Source organism: Varanus komodoensis, unplaced genomic scaffold (genome assembly GCF_004798865.1).
Source record: "Varanus komodoensis strain SLA01 unplaced genomic scaffold, ASM479886v1 scaffold25, whole genome shotgun sequence".
Classification (NCBI taxonomy): Eukaryota; Metazoa; Chordata; class Lepidosauria; order Squamata; family Varanidae; genus Varanus; species Varanus komodoensis.
In genome coordinates this window covers 7,152,869-7,172,871 of record NW_025335661.1, presented here as the reverse complement: position 1 = coordinate 7,172,871, position 20,003 = coordinate 7,152,869, and the positions used below count along the sequence as shown (strand labels likewise).

At 40.4% G+C, this 20,003-nt stretch overlaps 1 protein-coding gene across 6 annotated transcripts in view; it reads left to right on the top strand.

Moving 5' to 3' along the window:
* DOCK10 (dedicator of cytokinesis 10) overlaps positions 1 to 20,003 on the top strand; it is a 197,028-nt gene that overhangs the window by 160,045 nt on the left and 16,980 nt on the right. For 4 of the 6 annotated variants that reach the window (XM_044432859.1, XM_044432856.1, XM_044432857.1 and 1 more), the window contains exons 38-48: positions 1,302 to 1,349; positions 2,489 to 2,590; positions 4,929 to 5,053; positions 7,624 to 7,736; positions 9,843 to 9,980; positions 12,277 to 12,459; positions 13,155 to 13,265; positions 13,973 to 14,188; positions 15,020 to 15,077; positions 15,436 to 15,534; positions 19,006 to 19,112. In XM_044432859.1, coding sequence (XP_044288794.1) covers positions 1,302 to 1,349; positions 2,489 to 2,590; positions 4,929 to 5,053; positions 7,624 to 7,736; positions 9,843 to 9,980; positions 12,277 to 12,459; positions 13,155 to 13,265; positions 13,973 to 14,188; positions 15,020 to 15,077; positions 15,436 to 15,534; positions 19,006 to 19,112 — 1,300 coding nt within the window. The remainder of the gene's footprint in view (positions 1 to 1,301; positions 1,350 to 2,488; positions 2,591 to 4,928; positions 5,054 to 7,623; positions 7,737 to 9,842; positions 9,981 to 12,276; positions 12,460 to 13,154; positions 13,266 to 13,972; positions 14,189 to 15,019; positions 15,078 to 15,435; positions 15,535 to 19,005; positions 19,113 to 20,003) is intronic. The other 2 variants (XM_044432860.1, XM_044432858.1) reach the window with 1 other exon arrangement.

The following is a 20,003-nucleotide window of genomic DNA, read 5'->3' as shown; positions in this document are numbered from 1 at the left end:
GCTGGCAGTGGCACATCTTGAATAGAAACCAACTCAGAATGCTCCAACCTGGGAGAAGGGAAATAATTTTCACCTATTCCCATCTTCCCTTGCAGCTACCACTAATTCCTACTCTGTTTGGAGCTCCTCCCACCAGTCCTTTGAGCAGATGACATCAGAATAAGAGGTTTCAGTAGGCAAAGGAATCAATGAAAATTATTTGCCCTATTTCCCACTAGTGGGATTCCTCCTTAGAATCAGAACCCTTCCATGAACACTGAGGCCCTTCTGTTTGTAAGAGGCAAAATCTGGATTCAATCCAATGTGGCTTGCTCATTTGTTGCAATTAAGATCTAGGACCTTGTATAAAGGACAAGCCATAAGTTCCCCTCTTGCAAGAATATGTTACACTATGAAGACTCACTTGTTAACAGCATAATATCTGACACTTGCTCTGTACAACCTTTTCCCACATAGGTTCCAATTAGCAATGTTACACTGTTGCCCAATGGGAAAATTGCCCATTTAGAAAAATTAGAAGTTGATGTTGGAACAGCCAGAGGTTCAAGAACTAGATTGCCTTGTGCAGTGGAGCTGCAGTAAATGGGTGACAAGTTCAGTCCTTTTGCACTTCTGTAGGATGGACTTAGCCATCCCATCTGTGATGGGTACAAATCAGTGGTTACAAATTAATATGAGAGCAAATTAACAAGAAATTTAGTTTGGTAATTGGGCTGTCATTTCCTTTCACTTTCCTTATAGGAATTTGAATCAAAATCTTGCAAGTAAATCTCAAATGTTGATCTTGCAAGTAAATTGATTGATTGATTGATTGATTTATATCCTGCCTTTTTCCTACAAAGAGCTCAAGGCAGCTTACATCATTCTCCTCCTCCATCTTATCCCCACAACAACAACCCTGTGAGGAAGGTTGGGCTGAGAGTCTGTGACTGGCCCAAAGTCACCCAGTTGGCTCCATGGCTGAGCAGGGACTAGAACCCAGATCCTCTGAGTCCCAGTCCCATGCTCTTAACCACTACACCACACTGGTAATAAATGTATGATTAAAACATAGTAATTATGTCAGATAGACATGAAGGCTGAAGCTTAGCCTTACCAGTATTCTGTAGTTCATCACAAAGGAGGAAAATATATTTTTTCGTGATTCTGAGGAAAGAATCTGCTTGTGGCAACTTGCAATATGTGCTTTTTGTCAGTAGGAACTGAAAGTATGTGTCTGTCAAACTAGCTGTGGATGTTTTGCAAAAATAGCAACGTTATGCTTTCAAGTAAAATGATTTGAGTCCTTTTTAATCTTTCAGAGTTTGCCTTCAGAATTTCAGATATCTAGGAAAACGAAACATCGTGAGGTAATTATGCTTTCGTCATATGCGTAAATCATATGGCAAGTGAAAATTGCTGAAACGTGCTTCACAAGTAAATGCAGAAAATGCCAGTCAGCGCACGAATGCTGATGCCAAATCAGATTTTTTTTCTTCCACAGCTGAGTTTCAATACACCCTGCCTGGTAGAGTTCAATAACTCACTCTACCTTATTGACATTTAGAAGTTCAGTAATAGGGAACCAGGAACGGTGTGTGAGGAGACAGTCACCCAAACATATAAAACTTCTGTTTTGAAGACATTAGTCGTTGCTTGTTTATTTATGTGTTCCTTTTCCCAGTGAAATATTTGGTCTTACTATGCTGGTAGTATAATGTGAGAAATAACTTTTTCCAAAGCTTTCAGCCTGGAATCTTCATGCCTCTTAGGGCTTCTCCACATGTGGTATTTATTGATTTATTGTGTGCTCGTGATCCTTCACTCACAAATGTTCGTGGGGCTTTTTCACAACACCTGTGTCTTCCAAGGCTTCTCCTGAGTTTTCCAGCCATGTGCATGTGTACCATGTGTGTATCTACAGTAAGGGCATTCTGGTATTAAATTTTAAATCACAGCAAACCAGAGCAAAAACCTCAGGAGAAGATGAAAATCTTCCGTAATGCCGCATACTACATCACCATCTTGTGGCTGGTTAATGGTATATACACAGAGGCTGAGAAATACAAACTCCAGGTAAAGGCCCATGTAAAGGATGCATTTTACTCCATAAAAGCAATGAGCTCAACCCCTCGTGTCGAGAAGCACTTAGCAGTCATTTTTGGCTATTATCCCAGTAGTTTCAGAACATTTTTGCAGCTGACAAGGGTCATGCACTTTTGTTTGGCCATGGAATGATGGTTTGTTTTTCATTTCAAACAATTACAATGAGCTTCTCTGTTTGGTACATCTCTAGCAGTGAAAAATAATAACAAATAGGCAATATATAAACTGATTCAGGAGTTTATTATGTTTTGCCAGATGCATTTTTCATATGAAAGACTAATGTGCAGAGCAGTCCTATGCTCATTTACTCTGGAGTAAGTCCTGTTGTGTTTGATCAGGTTTACTAAAGGAAAGTGCTTAGTATTTTATGATGATGGTGGTCATTGTTATTTTTATTTAATAGGAAAATTGCTGCTGCATTCAAGTTTGTTCAAACTGCCCAGAATAATGGCACTTTGAAAGGCTCTAATTCATCCTGTCAGACATCTGGACTTCTGCCCCAGTGGTAAGATTTGTTTTGTACTGAGCTTTTAATTTCATTCCAGTCTAAAGGAACCCCAACTTCTACAGCAACCCTTTCCCCTGCTCATCTTCCATTTGTCTGGGCACTTATTCTTCTGCACAGTTGCTTCACTTTAACAAGCCTCCTGACTGTTCTTTTTGTGGTTCTTGTTTCCAAGGGTTTGTCCTACTCTACATCCACGAACAAGTTCAGCTTGCATTCTATCTGGCATTTCCCGATGCTGCTTGACAAGCTATACTGTTCCTTGGTCAAGATGATGCTTCATCATTCTCTGTGTATAGACTTTATGGCAGGCAAACCTGAAAGTGGACACTGACCTAACACCTAAGGGCCGAACTACATACATTTGATGCAGGAGATCTGCAAGTAGATCTCCCAATAATTTTTAACTTCAGAACAAGTATCAGATACTTAAGATTTGTTCTTGCAAGTGCTGTAAGCCCTATAATAGCATCTGGAGAGCCAGCATGGTGTATGAGAATGAGGATGGTGTAGTGCTGATTGTTGAATTAGAGCTTGGAGGAAAGGATATTCTGGATATTCTAATCCCCACAAAGCCATGCAGTTCACTGCATGACTTTGAGTCAGTCACCAACCCTGAGCCTAAACTATCTCACAGGACTGATGTGAGAATAAAATGGAGAAGAGGCAACTCATGCAAGTCAGCTTGAGTTCCGTGCAGGAGGAAGAGAAAAAGCAAGACATAAATGTAATTGATTAATTAGGAGGAATCAGGTACCTATACTGCTGCTAACCAGCCCATGGCGGATTAGCAGCAGTTTGAAAGATGCAATTTAGTTAGGGAAAATGGCATGGAATAAAGGATTAACCATCCTAGTCCAAAACACCCATTATGATAAACTCCAGGACCTTCTATGGCAGCTTTAGAATGAAAAAGAAAACATTGGGGGATCTGAGTCTGTATTTCTAATGATTCATATGGTTGGCTATAGGAACTCAGTCAAATACTGAGACCAAAATTGACATGGTCCTCTTTGTTGGAGGCACATATTGGAAAGACCCTAACTTTTTGACTCTGCTTGACTCTGCCTTGCATTGTATGCCATGATTCTGAGAGAGCTACATATTCAGCTAGTTTGAAAACAACAGCTGCCAGTAAAATCGCTTCATGGCGTGGCTGGAACCAAATGAAGCCTGAAAGAAAATGATGTATTCCTTTGCCTTCTGGTTGCAAAATAAACATTGATCTCACTTTACAGCTGGAGGAGCTCCTCTGAATGAAACTCTTCACTAGACCCTTGGATTGCTGCATATTTGCAGGAGAACCAGTGTGAAGCCTAACCAGAAGTGTAGCAGCTGGTGAACTTTTCACCAGTGCTTCACTGTACCTACTGCCAGAAGGAAACACTGAATTCTCTTGCCTGTAATGATGCATTTAATGCAGGGCTAGCCTAAGGCAATTTCTTGCTTGATTTTTAATTGTTTGGTGTGCAGGGAGATAATACCAGAAGCACAACAGATAGGTAGAGCTTTGCTGATGTGTTCACTCAAGGCTATGAATTAATTTTTGAAATTTTGGGCATTTGGTGCCTCACAGCCAAGTAGTGAAGCTCACGAATAATGTCAACCTCAATCCCCAAATCTCTGGCATTCCTCCTAGAGCACTGCTGGAAGCAAACACAAAAAAGACAACCTAGTTAGCTGAAGTTGCATAATGTGGGTGTACCGTGCATTTCTTAAGAACAATCCTAAATGGGGATATGAATTATGGATGACCAACACTTCCAAAGCCCTTCTGGCTCATTCAAGCAAGGGAGAAAGGGGTGGGTGCTGTTTTTCTGTTCACCTGTCCCACTCTATATTATGCTACTGACTTTCCCTGCCATTGGTTCTCCTAAGCCATTTCAAGACTAGCCTAGGTTTAGGATGCAATCCATGGCTGTGCTTGTGTAATACAGGACTGTGTCCAGCACATCCAAGACTGCCTGCAGAGTGCCCTATCAGAGTCTCAGTAGTAGCTCTCTCTGCCAACATGGAAAGAGTATACCAGGTGCCTCCATGGCTGATGGACAGTTCCTCTCCACTGGCAAAGCAGCTTGTTCACCCCTTTTCAACCCACCTTGGCCAACCACTGGTAGAGGATAGGATTGCTCTGTTCATAATGAACTTTATATGTTGTTTCACTGTCCTCAGTTCCTCTTTACTCCAGATTATTCATATCACGAGACAGTGCCATGTAGAAAATAGGAATCACAATATTTTCATATACTGCTAGAGAAATCTGTGAGACTTACAGTCAAAATTCTGGGGACATCAGGTATAATAACTCAGCAAAATGCTCTGTCTGTTTGTTTCACAGGATACATTCTTCCTCCAGCAGTGAAGTTCACAAGCATCACCGATCTCAGACTTTACCAATCATCCGTGGCAAAAATGCCCTTTCCAACCCTAAACTCCTGCAGATGATAGACAGCACCATTTCAAGTAAGCCCCAAAGACGACTGAACAGCCTCCCTACTGAAGGTTATGCCACACTAGCAGAAGGAATCATGTGGGTTTAAGGAGACATGGAAAATTAGACCTAAACAGAGCCGAACAAAGCAATGGTTATTGCTAATTTTAGTGGAAACACACCGTTGTAGGCAGTGTTCATTGCTGCCCGACCACCAGCAAGGCACACTTGCACGTGAGAATTTAGGCCTCAGATAGCAACTGGAAATGAGTGGAAGTGCTCATTTCTGGAATGGGGCAGATAAGCATTAGGGAGTTCGGCCAACCTGTCCCCATCCAGAACTGTTTCTGCTCATCTGGGGGCCTGCTTTATGAAGCACTCACCTCCATGGCCCAAGTAGTGGTTCCTGCTCACACAGTGGAAAGGATGGGAGTGCAGAAGTCCCTTTAGCTAATGACCTGCATTTTTATTTCAGAAACACTGAGGGGGGAAATTATATGCATTGTGATATCAAATCAAACTGCCTATATAATTTAAGACAGTTCATGTATGCCAGATCATCTGTTGATATCACTGCACAATTTATTCACTGCCAGTGTATGATATAGACGGCAGTCTCCAAATTTCAGAGTATATTTTTAGTCAGTTGGAATCTGCATGTAAGTATTTAAATTAATTCAAACATTCAGCAGTCTTGGTGAAAATTCATAAAACTTGCTTCTCAGTAGGCAAGTATTAGATTGCACTGTGAATGGTAAGTGCAGACTCTCCAGTCTCCACTTCATAGTGGCGTCTCCACTAAAGTGATGAGCACATGTTTCGCAGGCACAAACATGTCTGGTTTGTTATTAATCCAGTCTGCATGTAAGAACAACCCATGGGTGACTGGGTTGCACCACTGAACTGCTGCTTTCCATTCACTTGCTGCCTCCACTTTAGATTAGAAAACATGAATCCAGAATTCTGGATTGTTGAAGGAGAAACTAGCAGAGTTTTAACTCATGGTTAACTCCCCAACAAGCCAGAGTTTTGGGTTCACACATCACACTGAATCTAGGAATTGTATAATCCTGAGATGTTTGCTAAGCCTAATGCAAACTGGAAGTAAAAAGCAGCACACTTGCTCATTCCAGCATGGCCCCAACAACTCAGGGGTTATTGGACCTGTGCTTGGTTGCTATGTACAAACTGTAGGTACAGTAGTGATGACCCCAGTCAGACTCCCTTTGGCATGTGCCACCACAGAAAAGACTCTGTCCTTCATAACCTTGTTGTCCTTCTGCCTACCCTGCATGTACAAGGGCAGCATATTAGGGAGAAGGCAAATGGCCCTACCAAACATTTTATAGCCTTCTAATCAATGCATCCCACTTATTCTGAAACAACATTATTTATTATTTATTATTTATTATTTAGACATACGTTCTAGTAATGAGGGTAGCTGCCATATTATTAATTCATTGAGTTCCCTACTGAAACTATGATACAACTGGTCTTTTACACTCTTCATTGATGTTTAGAACTGTGTGCATTCTGTGGCTTTGTACAAGCCTAGAAAACTTACAGGTTATGGAATCAGGAATTCAGTGCCTAAGGATTCCTTAGGATCAGATCTAAGCAGTCATAAGAATGGTTACTTATGTATAAACAGAGGGTTGAAGTGAAGTGTCTTGCGAAGCTCCTTGGTAGTCAGGAATAGGAGACATCATTCAAAATGAAACTGCAAATGTATTTGATGTGCATAATTTATGCAAGTCACATAAATCTGGATACATATTTTATTGATGCATATTTTAATACATCATTATCAGAGTACACACAATCCTGAAAATATTGTTTAATGAGACTGCACCACTAAAAGATCACTGTCCATTCCCCAAATGAGTGAAACGTTTACAAAGATTTTTGGAACATTTTGAATCCCTAACTGACCAGGCTTAGAGAAGTCAGGTGAGGATGGAGTTAGAAAAGCAAATAGAGAAAAGCAAATAGAGAAGGAACACTTAACAGACATGTGAAAGTAGCTATTTTTTCCAGCATGTTTCTACTAGGAGCAAAGAGTATTCATGTACCTTATTGCGGTTAAAACAACCCTTTCAAAAATGCTTTTCGAAAAGTATTGGACTATTGAGACAATGGCCATATTGCTTCTGTAGCAATAAAGCTTGCTTAGAAAGCCACATGAGAAGTATCTAACAGGGCTGTTGTTCAAGCAGTCCCTCCTGCCAATTCTGTTGCACAAGTAGCCCTTCCCATCAATTCCATTCTGCAAGCACAAAGGAGATGTAACACTCCCTGGAGGAAGCACCAAAATGAATGGAAATTGTCATTTATGTACTGGGACAGGTCAGCAGAACTCCCTTTTTCTCCTAGAATGGCTAAATCCCCATTGCAGAAGCACTGGGCCTTGCTTGAGAAATGAAAGAAGTCGGAGTGCAATAGAATCAGCAGGACCACTGTACCCCACTGGGTACCGCTGCTCAGTATTTTGTGCAGAGATGTTTAAAATGGTTGATTCTTCACTACTGGCACTTCCACTGGTGGATTCCACTGTCCTTTTTACCTTTAAATAAGTTTTTCCATGACATCTGTTTTGTCTTAGGTGGTTCTAATGAAACAGATATCGTGAACTACGTAGATACTGAAGCCAACATTGCCACAGAAGTTTGCCTTACTATTCTTGACCTGTTATGTCTTTTCACTCAGCATCACCAGGTATCTTTTTCGTATGCCAAAAACATGATGGAACACTAACAAGAAAATCACAATGCCTGTGATTCATGCCAAACAAGTATTTTATTGATGCATAGCACATTTGTGGGCAATAGACACTGTATAGCAGAAGATCCCTCAGGATCAAATCTGTGCATCATGCTTGCAAATACCAGGAATATGCTAGGCCTAGTGCCTCACTGTATGTATCACACTGCTTGGTTATGTTGAAAAGTATGCTTTTACCTACCAGTGTTTGTTAGTTTGTTTGTTGCACCTTCTTGTTCTCCTCTGGACTATTATGGCCTATTTCTCCCAGTATATACAACAGCATAGTCATCCTTTGTGAGAGATCCTGGCACAGATGTAACAAATTTGCTTCTCAGAAACATGAAGATGTATGAGTACATTTCCAAGGGAGTGATGGACCCTAGCGTCTCGTACAAAATATTTAAGCTGTGCAGATCTAGGCAGTGTGGAATATAAGTAGCTTCAAAACTTTGTAGTATCTCAGAACAAATGCGTATTTGCATTTTTATCTTTAAAAAAAGTTCCAAAAAATTGAGAAGCAGCATTTTGAAATGTAAGATAAGGTTTGTGATCTATATTTAGCGCATGATCCACAAATCAGATAAGCCAAAATATTTGGATTTGAACTTATTTATTCCATAACTAAAATCACCTAAGCAGTGATATCAGTGTAATTTTCTTATATGCAACATATTTAGGCTAATTAATATTGTGGACTTTAGTCAGATCAAATCCAGGTATGCTTTCTAAGTCTTAGGGTGCTGGTACCTTGAATAAATATCTCCATTTCATCATCAACATCACCACTATTTTTGTTGAAGTAAATAAAGCTACCAATGTATATATTTATGAAGTCAGGCAACTGAATTTTAAATAATTATTACATTAAAGAACTGTCAATCAGGAACACATTCTCAAAGTATTCTTTCCAGTTCCAGTTGGTTAGTTATCTTGGGAATATACGTGTGGAAAAAAGATGGCTCCAAAGAATACCTACTCAGATTCTCTGTTTTTCCTTTTTCTTTTTTGTGGGGTCCAGGGGTCTTTTTAAATACTGTCTTCAGTGTGCATAGTGGTTTACAAAATGATGAAAAAGAAACGCAGGTTTCTGGATCATTGAGTGTACCATCTAAAATTTGTCATATAATGCAGCAGAAAGAAAAGAATATGGAGGCAAGGTGAAATAGGAACAGAATACACATGTAGTTCAATTATGTGTACTTAAACTAACAGCTTTGTGTAAAAAAAAGTTTTCAATCACTGAATCTACTTTTAGGTTCATCAGAGAATAGAGAACTGAGCTCTGTAGAAACAGCTTTTCCTTTCTGCTTTTCTGATAACATAACTTCTAAGTAATATTGTGCTGTAGCAGAATAATGCAAATACACAAGTAGGAAACTACATTTTCTTTGGCATTGAGAAATACTAACGCTGGTCCCTGTGTCCCCCTGCCAAAAAAAAAAAAAAAAAATCCCGGGAAAAGTGGTCTGAAAATACACAAGCAAAACTGGAAGATCACCATGTTGTTTGAAGAACCTTAAGCAACCATCAGTATGAATCATGATCACACAATAGATGCCTCATGTAGAAAAGCTCTTAGGAAAACACAAAGCTGTCTGAGTCACACCTTTGGACTGGTTTGCTCAGTAGTGTCTACCATGCTTGGAAGTATCTCCTCAGTGTCACAGACAAGGGGCCTTTTCTCATGCTACCAAGCTTGGTAGCGGATGGCACCTGGAACTTTCTATATGCAAAATGTGCTCTAACATGTCTCCAAAGTGTCTGTAGAGGATGAGATTGCATTGTGCCAAAGGTTTCATAGGTTCTTCAAGGTGGCATCATATATGTGTCCTAGGAGTTCCTGGTATAAAGGACAGCAAGAGAGAAAATGCAGAATTGTTTTAGGGAGAGCAGGGGATCCTTGGAAGTCTGTGCTGGGTATAGAAAGTGAATTGATGTTTCACTGCTGATTCTATTAAAAGAAGCTATGCACATTTGGACACAAGAAATACGTACCAAGAAAGAAATGAGCAAAAGCCAAATAATTTCACTTTAACTATTTGTTTGTTGACTTTTCAGAAAGAACTACAACAATCAGATTGCCAGAATACACTAATGAAGAAAGTATTCGATACCTACCTGCTATTTTTGCAAATCAATCATTCTGCAACAGCCCTCAAGCATGTGTTTGCAGCCTTAAGATTGTTTGTGAGCAAGGTACGTTCCTGCGTATTTTAGACATTTATATATGCAAATATTCACTTGCTGGTTTTAAAAAAGAGAGCTCAGTATCATGTTTGAAAAAATATCTGGTGAAGAACCAGTATTCTGTGGATTAGCATTGGAATTATATTTCAGAAATTTTCACACAACAATTGGGATTTGGCCTTGAAACTTGAGTAGCTGGGATAATTCAAATACTCTGGAAATATTCATCATCAGAAGGGCTTCAAAGAGAAACACCTGAACATCAGGCATTTCTCATTCCATATATGGTACAATTCTTTGTTGCAACACCTTGAGAATCACTTTGCTTGCATGGGAGATTAGTGCAATGGTCCTCCTATCTCCTTTCTTGGAGATCAGAGCATATATTTATGTTTCCAGTCTGTGGATCATTGTTTTCTTTTCATTATTTGTTGGCATATTCCTGTTAGAACTTGGACTCATTGAAGTTATTTTGGTAACCAATCTACTCTAAGTGCTTTATTCCTTTCAAGTGATTGCAAAGCACCTTTCATTTGACTTTCTGATGCTGCATGTTCTTCCTCATACGATTCTTCTTTGAAGCAATCAGTCATCCATTCATCTCTTTGGTATATTAATTGTTGCCATCTTCTCTTTATTTAGCAAGGTCAAATAGTATGTTCCCCTCTTGGTCTTTCAGCATTACCTAGGTTTGAATTTCCCTTTGATTTCCTAGATCTTCCATTCTTTTTCCTCTTTCTTGTTCTCTTCTATTTCTTTGCACAAAAGAACTGCAATGGTTGTCTCTATGTGATAGTTGCTGAAAAGTTGCATTAGGGTTTCTGGTCCTCTTTTCTTTTTTTTTTTACTTCCTGCTTTTGCTTCTTGCCTGTCCTTAGAAATTGTGTTTCATTTGTCATCCACCTAAGCTTTTCTTTCTTTTTCAAATAGGAATTGTCTTTTGGCATTCTTCCCTTATACTTGTTCTGGTTTCAGTCCACAGTATGGTTTACAGTTAGTTGAGTTCAGTAATGCAATTTTATTCCTTATATTGACTTTAACTTCTTTAGGAATGTCATTTTAGTTGTATTTTGGCACTCTGCTGCTGTTAGAGATCTATTTCAGCTGATTTTTGATACTACAAGTCCATGGTCATTACCACAATCTGCTCCTGGTCTTGTTTTGGCCATGAAATACAGTTTCTCATTGTTCTATTTCCAATTATGTAGCCTATTTGATTTATATACTAGCTAACTGGTGAAGTCCATGTATACAGTTGTCTGATCAGTTGCCTGAAGTATGTATCTGTAAACAGGTTTTTTGGGCAAGGTATTTTCCATGGTTCCATTTCTACCTGGATGACCATGACCAGAAGGTGATGCTGGGGGATAGTTGGTCTACTCCATGGGATCGACACTATGGAGTTCCACAGGGCTCCGTATTATCTCTCGTGCTTCTCAACAGCTACATGAAGCTGCTGGGAGAAGTCATTTGGAAGTGGGGACTGATAGGTCATCAGTATGCTGAAGGAACTCAGCTCTGCCTCTCATTTTTATCAAACCCAGCTGTGGCTGTTTGTGTTCTGTACCATTGCCTGAACTTGGAATGGACTGAATGAGGGCCAATAAATTGAGACTCAGTCCGGATAAGATGGAATTGCTGTTGGTGGGAGGGCCATCTGACCAGTTGGGGGCCTTCAACCTGTCCTGGATGGGGTTGCACTCCCCCTAAAAGACAGTGTCCATCCCCTGGTATGCTGCTGGATCCAAATGTACTCAGTGTGGGGCTGCCTTTGAAGACAAACCTGAAACTTCAACGGATTCAAAATAGTGGTGTGTGGTTACTGACAAGAGCTTGGTTACCTAGTCCATGTGCCCATATTATGCCAATTTTATATCATCTTCACTGTCTGCTAGTTGAGGTCTGAACTCAATTTGAAGTGTTTGTTTTGACATATAAAGCCCTTAACAGCTTGGGGCCAGGGAAGGGCTGTCACTGTTGCTCTTTAAGAAGGCAGATGCATCTTAGCTTGGAGTGTCAGTTTTGGCCCTTTTGCCTTGAGCAACCCTGCTAGGAGACCAGACTAGTGAAAGAGGCTAACCTTCTGCCAACATTGCTCTTGGCTTTTGTGACACTCTTAACCCTCCTCACCATGTTAAGACATGCATCCAGGAGCGGGTAGTGATAGCTAGTTTCTTTCCATTGTGACCAGTTTATACAAGCGTAAAGGGACTGATCAGTTTTTCGCATTGGCAAGTGTTGCATAAGAAGGCTCTTCACATAGCAAAGATGTATTGAGCCTTTTCATCCATTTTTGTTTCCATAGTTCCCTTCTGCATTCTTCCAAGGACAGGCTGACTTGTGTGGCTCATTCTGCTATGAGATTCTGAAGTGTTGCAACCACAGGTCACGGTCAACTCAGACGGAAGCTTCTGCTCTGCTTTATTTTTTTATGAGGAAGAACTTTGAATTTAATAAGCAGAAGTCTATAGTCCGGTCCCATTTGCAGGTGAGTAGATCTGATGATGAGAAATAGCCACCTCTGTAAGATTATTGTTTGAATGCATTCCATTACGGTTAAAAGTGTCATTTTCATTCATTCTTTCTCTCATTCCACCATATTCCTTTAGATCACTGCCAGCTCTGATGAAGCTTTTGCCCTCCCAACCCTGTTGTTCTACAGGAAATACTAAGAACTGCAGCCCTTCCTTTCTTTTTTAAAAAAGCAGGGAGTGGAATATCCAGTCTTTGGAACATAAAGTTAAATTGAAAATGCAGTCCACACTGCAGGGAGCTTCTGTAGACACATTTAGCAGCTTATGCATGCCCAGTGTTACTTATAATATGAATCACTGGGCACTAATATCAAACAAAGGGAGTGATATGAGTTTCAGGTGATTCTTTTTTATACAAGAACTTAAATATTTTGCTAATTCTTTCATAAATAGGGTGCAAAAGACTTTAGGTTAAAAAATAATAATCAGGAAGAATGTTAAACAATCAGGTTAATTCATTCCAACATAATCAAGCTAGCTGCACGTTTCCTGTTTGAGTACCAGGAGACCCAGATGAATGTCTAGGCTATTTGGACTAGTATGCATATTATTCCTTGGTCTGCTGTGATGGATTTGTGGTTCTGCTAAGGAAGTGCTTGTGAGCTTGATCTACCTTCACTAACCCTCCATTTGTTTTCATTATCTTTAGCTCATCAAAGGTGTAAGCCAATTGATTGCAGATGCAGGAATTGGAGGTTCTCGGTTCCAGCATTCACTGGCAATTACAAATAACTTTGCTAATGGAGACAAGCAAATGAAAGTAAGAATTTAGCTATACTGTTTTATAGATCTGAAAGTCCTTTCTCCTCTGTTACCATCTGAGAACTTCTTCATGAATCTGCCACTGGAGATATTTCTAGAATAAAGTATTCATCAGCATCAAGTCATTTGGGGACTGCTAAATTCCCGTTTCTAAAGCTATTGAAACAATTCCTGCCAGGTACCCTGTCTCTTACTTCATCAGTACAGGTCTTACTGGTTTATGAAGAACTCAAAGTCAGATGAAACAGTAACTTCTGAAAATTTTCGATTGAAAGTTGCTATGAGAGTCACTTGTCTGAAGAGCAGCGTGTGAGTGCAATAGTTAGCTAATAAGGATCAGATCCTTTTGGAGCTCATAGACCAGTAACAAGGGAACCCTGGGGATCAAGATAATGTTCTTTTTGGGGTTTTATACATGCTGTTCCTAGAACTCATTTTTTGTTCCTGGGAGTTCTACAACTGTTACAGGGTCATGACTTTTTCCTTCATTCCCATCCCTCCTGATTCAGAAATCACAGAGGTGAGATGCAAAAATGGTAGCTACAGATGACGATGGGCTGGAGCCTGCAAATGTATGATTTAAAAATGGCTTCTTTATACCCAGTGATTGCAAGTGCCAACTATATAGACGGTAAATGTATGATTTAACAGACTTATGGAGATTCTGTGTCCTTAACAGTACTATGTTGCTTCTCTTTCCCAAAGAACAGTAACTTCCCAGCAGAAGTGAAAGACTTGACCAAACGCATAAGGACAGTTTTAATGGCTACAGCTCAGATGAAAGAACATGAGAAGGACCCTGAGATGCTAGTGGATTTACAGTACAGCTTGGCAAATTCATATGCCAGCACACCTGAACTACGTAGGACCTGGCTGGAGAGCATGGCCAAGATTCATGCTAGAAATGGAGACCTGTCAGAGGTAAGGCACAAAAGCAAACTATTTGCCATGTGCCATAGAGGCATAAGGGCTCTTTGATGCCTTTTCAGCTGTTCATGATTAAGCTAAATTGCATGGCTGGAAAGAATAATTGAGGTAACCTTCTGTCCTTCAGCAGGATATGCTACCTCTAATGCATCCCAAAGTGATAACTGCAAAAATGAGCATAGTCAAGTCTCAGGCACATTCATTCATTCATTCATTCATTCATTTAAACCATGTTTATGCTGTCCCCATTGCAACGAAGCCTTGGGGCGGCTCACAACAGAAACAAATACATAAATACATCAGCAGTTACACCTAGAAGGGGTACATGGGAAAGCATGAAGTGACCCAAAGAGTCTTGGCACAGATGCACCATCACAATAACAGGGTTTCACCATAGACCTGATCTTCCAAACTTGTGTCCTACCAAGAAGAATGCAACTTGCTAGCCCTAGCCACACAGAATGGCCTTTCAGATGCTTTAACACAGCTTTACTAAGCCCTGAAGACATCGTTGTACATGATTCTCTGACAGGATATATTTGGCCTGGTGGGTGATCACTTGTGAAGGTGTGACATAGATACATCTGGCTTGCACAGAGCTTCTATTATCATTGGTTGATGTTTGTCACAATACTTTCTTAAATGCAAGCATTTGTATACCCTCCCCCAGCTTCCTTTATTTTCAAAGCACGTTAAAGTGCATGTGACAGATAGTTAGGGTTATGTTCACATTTATACCATGCTTTTACCCCTTTTAGACAAATGACTTGTTACAGTTAGCTGTGTTGCCTAATTTGTAAACTTGTATATGATTTCTTGTTGCAGGCTGCTATGTGCTACATCCATATAGCTGCCCTTATTGCTGAATACCTGAAAAGAAAGGGTAAGCTACAGCATCATCAAAGGTGTTTATGTAGGGAACAGTAATGCTGACATAAGAGACAGTAACATGAATTGCGAGTGGTCTATTTCTAACTGATGAGAATCTTGTTATGTTGACATTATCCTTTAAGCTGCTTTAGCTCATGTCAAAAGTTTCTTGTGTATAATATTACATGAGCAGAGTAATTTTTAGTGGCATATTGAACTTTGTATGTTATGTGCAGATCAAGTTTAATGCAGTATTTCTATTTTGGGAGAAGAGGGACTTTTATATTACATTTCTTAGTCTATGTCATTAAGTATGCATATATTAACACATACAGACAGCAGAATGCTAATAACATGTCACACTATCATAGGTTACTGGAAAATGGAAAAGATTTGTACCTCTCGTATGCTCCTGGAAGATCCTGAACTCTCTGATAGTAATGTCTTACTAACAACTCACACTGGAGGAAGTGAGTGTTCTAACCATGTCTGTTTATGGGATAGACAACAACATTTGAACCACCAAGTCCAATGCAGCAATTTAAGGAAAGAGCAGATTCTCGAAGAGGGGAAATGGTGTTCAGCTATATATGTATTTGTTGATACTGGGAGGACTCAAGGCTCTCTGATTCTGTTCTCAGTTGGAGGATTGAATTCAGACTTTTTAGGGATGCAAGGGGTACATTTTTGTTACAGTAGTTACTCTGAAGCTACTCTCCATGCTAGGATGGACAAGGATGGGATAGAGAACTATCCTTTGGAAGCCAAGCATGCCAGATCATCATACTGGTACCTGCAACCTGCATGGTGGCACTAGCTAGCCTGTTACTGGTAGCTGCAGCAGTACCTGTGGTGGCAGGGATTCCCATGGGGAGACATTGGATTGGATCCTAAGCAGGGTTCCTCAAACAGAAGGGCTTCTTCCATTCATGGACTGGACTGATACCCAGTAAAAGTTCCTGAAGGAAGGAAGGAAGGAAGGAAGGAAGGAAGGAAGGAAGGAAGGAAGGAAGACTGACAGACAGATGTTTTTGTTGTGTTGCACATTTTCCCCTACCTCAGCAGCTCCTTCAGTGCTCCTGTAGCCTTATGGGAGAAATTCGTGATGGGCACGTGAAGTTGCAGAGGGAGGGAGAATCAAGACAAGGCACCTCCTTTCCTTCAATTAGCAGATGTTTCTACAAGTGAGAACAAACTCAGGATCTCACTGTGACTGGTTGTGTGTGTATAGAAAGGTGGGGAAACAACAGCCGTAGCTACATCGCCCTGGTTATATTGCCGGGTGCAATACTTACCCTGGGTTTCATCTGATGCTCTAAAGGAAGTGGAGGTCAATAATGGTATAAGTTCTGCAACTGCAGTAGGATGGATGGATGTCCAAGAATTCCACTTCAGCCTGCCAATCATGCAAACTTGCCCCATTTGTGTGCACACAAGGAAGCAATTTTTTAAAAACCGTTAGCGTATTCCTGAACTTGCAACCATGTTTCAAAATGCACATTTGGGGGGGGGGGATGTGCACTTTGAAATGTACATTATTTAAAATGCTTTCCTGCTTTAGTCAGTAGGGGGAGAAATGTGCGCAGAAATGTACACTTTCCCTAATCAGCCAAACTGAAGAACAAAAGTGGGAATAAGCTGAACCAGGCTTTGAAGAAAAGTTTGCAAAACGTTGGCAAGCCCAAGCATTCCTAGTTTTCCCATTACTCACAGGACACCTGGTTTATTTCAGCTCAGACTGCCTTTTGTATTACTGTGGAGACCTGCAGTGCTTTCTCATAAGGGTGGAAGAAGGGTCCAGAGTAATAACCACACACTTTTTCCTTCTCCCTAATGTAGAACAGCTTCTTTTAAGAATAAGCTTTCTTAGGCAGAGGCATCTATTCAGTGTCTTGTCTTCACCTTCTGTTGCCTATGCTCCAGGTATTCTGCACAACTGGATAAATCAAACCAATAGGGTATTCCTATAACATCAGTCAAACTGGAGAGCCATGAAAAAGGGAACATCCTTTTCTTCCCTGTGAACATCCCTTTTTCTTGCCTCCTATTTGCAAAAGCCAATGTGTTTTGGAGTTATTTATTTAATTAATTGATTTCTATACCATCCATAGCTGAAGCTGTCTGGGTGGTATACAACAAAATATAAAAACAAGAAAATACAATAGATAAAAGCAGAAAGAAACAAAATTAATTTAAAAGAACAAAAAAGAACATTTCGGTAATTAAAAGGACACAGCCAAGAGTAAAGGGCACCTGGCTATTGGGCCCCTGAATGAGCAGGGAGGTCTTTAAAGACCTCCACAAGGAGGACTGTCTTAACCTGGCACTAAAAAGATGGCAAATTTGGTGCTGCAACAGGGAGGTTTGGTGGATGGGGGACCTCCACCAAAAAGGCTCTCCCTTTACTAGCAATCTTCCTAGTCTCTCAAGGGGTGGGCACCCAGACGAAGCCCCCAGAAACTGAACATAGTATCCTAGTACATTTCTGTGTCCACACTGGAATATATGTATGTAAACAGGAAAAATAAAGTATGTTCAATAGCAATCAAGGAATAGTGTGCAAATCTAGGTAAGAAGTGGAGAACAGATAAATGAATTGAAAATGTAAACGTTCAAAGATTTCTTCTTCCATCATGAAATGAGGGGATGTGCTGTCACTTTCAATGGTCTGAGCAGCCTTTCCAATTAAACCCAGATCCATCCCAAATTCAAGATGGTTTCAAATGGAACTCGCATCTGTGCCACCAGTCCTTCTGGCTACCAGGTTCTGCCACCCTCCTTTATTAGTGTATTTGATCAAGGAAGACAGTGAGAGGAAGAAGTTATCATCACTCCAAGCTGCATTCTGCTGGTGGTAGTAAGCATGGGAAATAGAGGAATGCAGGAAGCTGCCTTATAAAGATTCAAAACATTGGCCTGTCTAGCCCAGTTGTGTTGACTCTGAATTGCAGGAACTTTCCAGGGCTTCAGAAAGACTTTTTCCTAACTTTACCCAGAGGTGCCAGAGTCTGATCCTGGGGCCTTCCGCATACAATGCAGGTATCCCCCCCCCCCCCCCCCCGAGCTATGGCCCCTGCCCCTGCAAATTTACTGTAAGCTGTCCCTAGACATTTGTAGGGGCAGAAGAGAAAAGCTTGTAGTAAATAAATAAAGTCCTTAACATATTCCGCTGTGAGTATACACAGCTGCAAAGTTGTACAGCAGTGTCCATTCATGCTAAGAAATGTGGGCTATCCAGGAATTAACCTTCCTGTACTAACTGTTATGGTGTATGCGCTGATGACAGCCTGTAGGATTTTATCCAAAGCCCTAGGTTTGCAATAACCTTTGCCACAATAACTTTTGGAACTGCTTTTGGAACAGATGTACAACCCAAATCAGATTGGATCCAAGCTCAAATCAATTTGAACTCAGTGTGAATCTGTGTTCAAATCAGTTCATTTGGGGCAAGTTCATTCTAGCTTGGTCTTAGGCCTGCCTGCCCATCTCCAATAAATAGATTATGTAAAAGGCATTTGTATTTCAAAAATGTATATGCTTTGTTCAGTTGGCAGATTTTTATTCATAAAGAATCCAGGAGCATTGTATAGTTCTGAATGGTCCAAATCATAAGCACTTTGTTATATTATCCTTACAATTATTTTTGGACCCACTGGGGGTTTCTCAAATGATGTTTTTGGATGAATATGTTCTTTGCCAGAATCATTAAATAATAACTATCCACAGCCTTGGCAAATGGCTTAAATGAATTGGCGAGGATGGATAATAACCTATCACAAACAGAGTACATTCCATTTGTTCTGCTCATCCTTTGGGCTGTGAAAAAACAATTATGCTCAGCCATTTTTGTAACAGCATCCTCTTCTCCCTTTCAATCAGTAATTACTATAACCACTTTTATGGAAGCATTCATGGAGCTCTTTCTCTTTTTTTAAAAAAAGGCTTATTTTCTATGGGATGGCCAGCTTTCCTCAATATTACACCAAATATTAAAGAAGAAGGAGCTATGAAAGAAGATTCTGGAATGCAAGATACACCATATAATGAGGTCAGCAGTGTTAACTTTTGGAGCTTGATCCTGTGCATATTTTCTGGGAAGTATTTCCTGTGTCTGGTAGGGCATACACCCAGGAAAAGGTGCCGAAGATTGTAGCCTAAAGTACATTGTGTCTGATTGTGTGTGAGCTTTCTTACCAGTAAGGTAATAAAAAGATCCAGCTGTTTACCAGCACAGAGCAACTAGTCATGGGCCACAATTGAAACTACAAAAAGCGTTCAAGCTACGCTGAAAATAAAAAATAAATGATGAATGCTCCACGTTTTATAAAAAGACTCTCCTTTTTACTGCCTCCATTTATTGCATGTGTTTCACCTGCCTCCTTGGATAGAAGAGCTCCGCTCAGGGAAGATCCCTCCACCTCTCTCCATTCCCGCACATAACAGCTCATGCAATTCAGCGGGCCCTCGTGACTCTCTGTGTACTATTTTCAGGAGATGGGAGGAACTGCCAAGGGATCAGAAGCAGGGAATTCTTCTTATTGCCCAGATGCATACCTCTAAATCTGGAGCCAACCCTGTATGTCTTTAATTGTGATAGTATGAGCTGGCATTGGGAGCTGGCCGTGCATGTTGCCTCCCAGGATCTCATACAATCTTCATTCATCTTTGAATTTTACCCTCCAATGCTTAATTGAAACCAATATAAAGAATCTCTCTCTCTCTCTCTCTCTCTCTCTCTCTCTCTCTCTCTCTCTCTGAATGCTTTTGCAGCTTCTTATGTGCATTTAACATGCTGAAGCCTCTAGCTTACAGTAGACAAAAAAGTAAAAGCAAATTATATAAATCCAATACATAGAAAGGACAACAGAGAAGAACAGAAAGGGGACATAAAGACCTCACCTGCAACTGTCTGGAAAGGCAGAAGTCCCTTTTGAGGCAC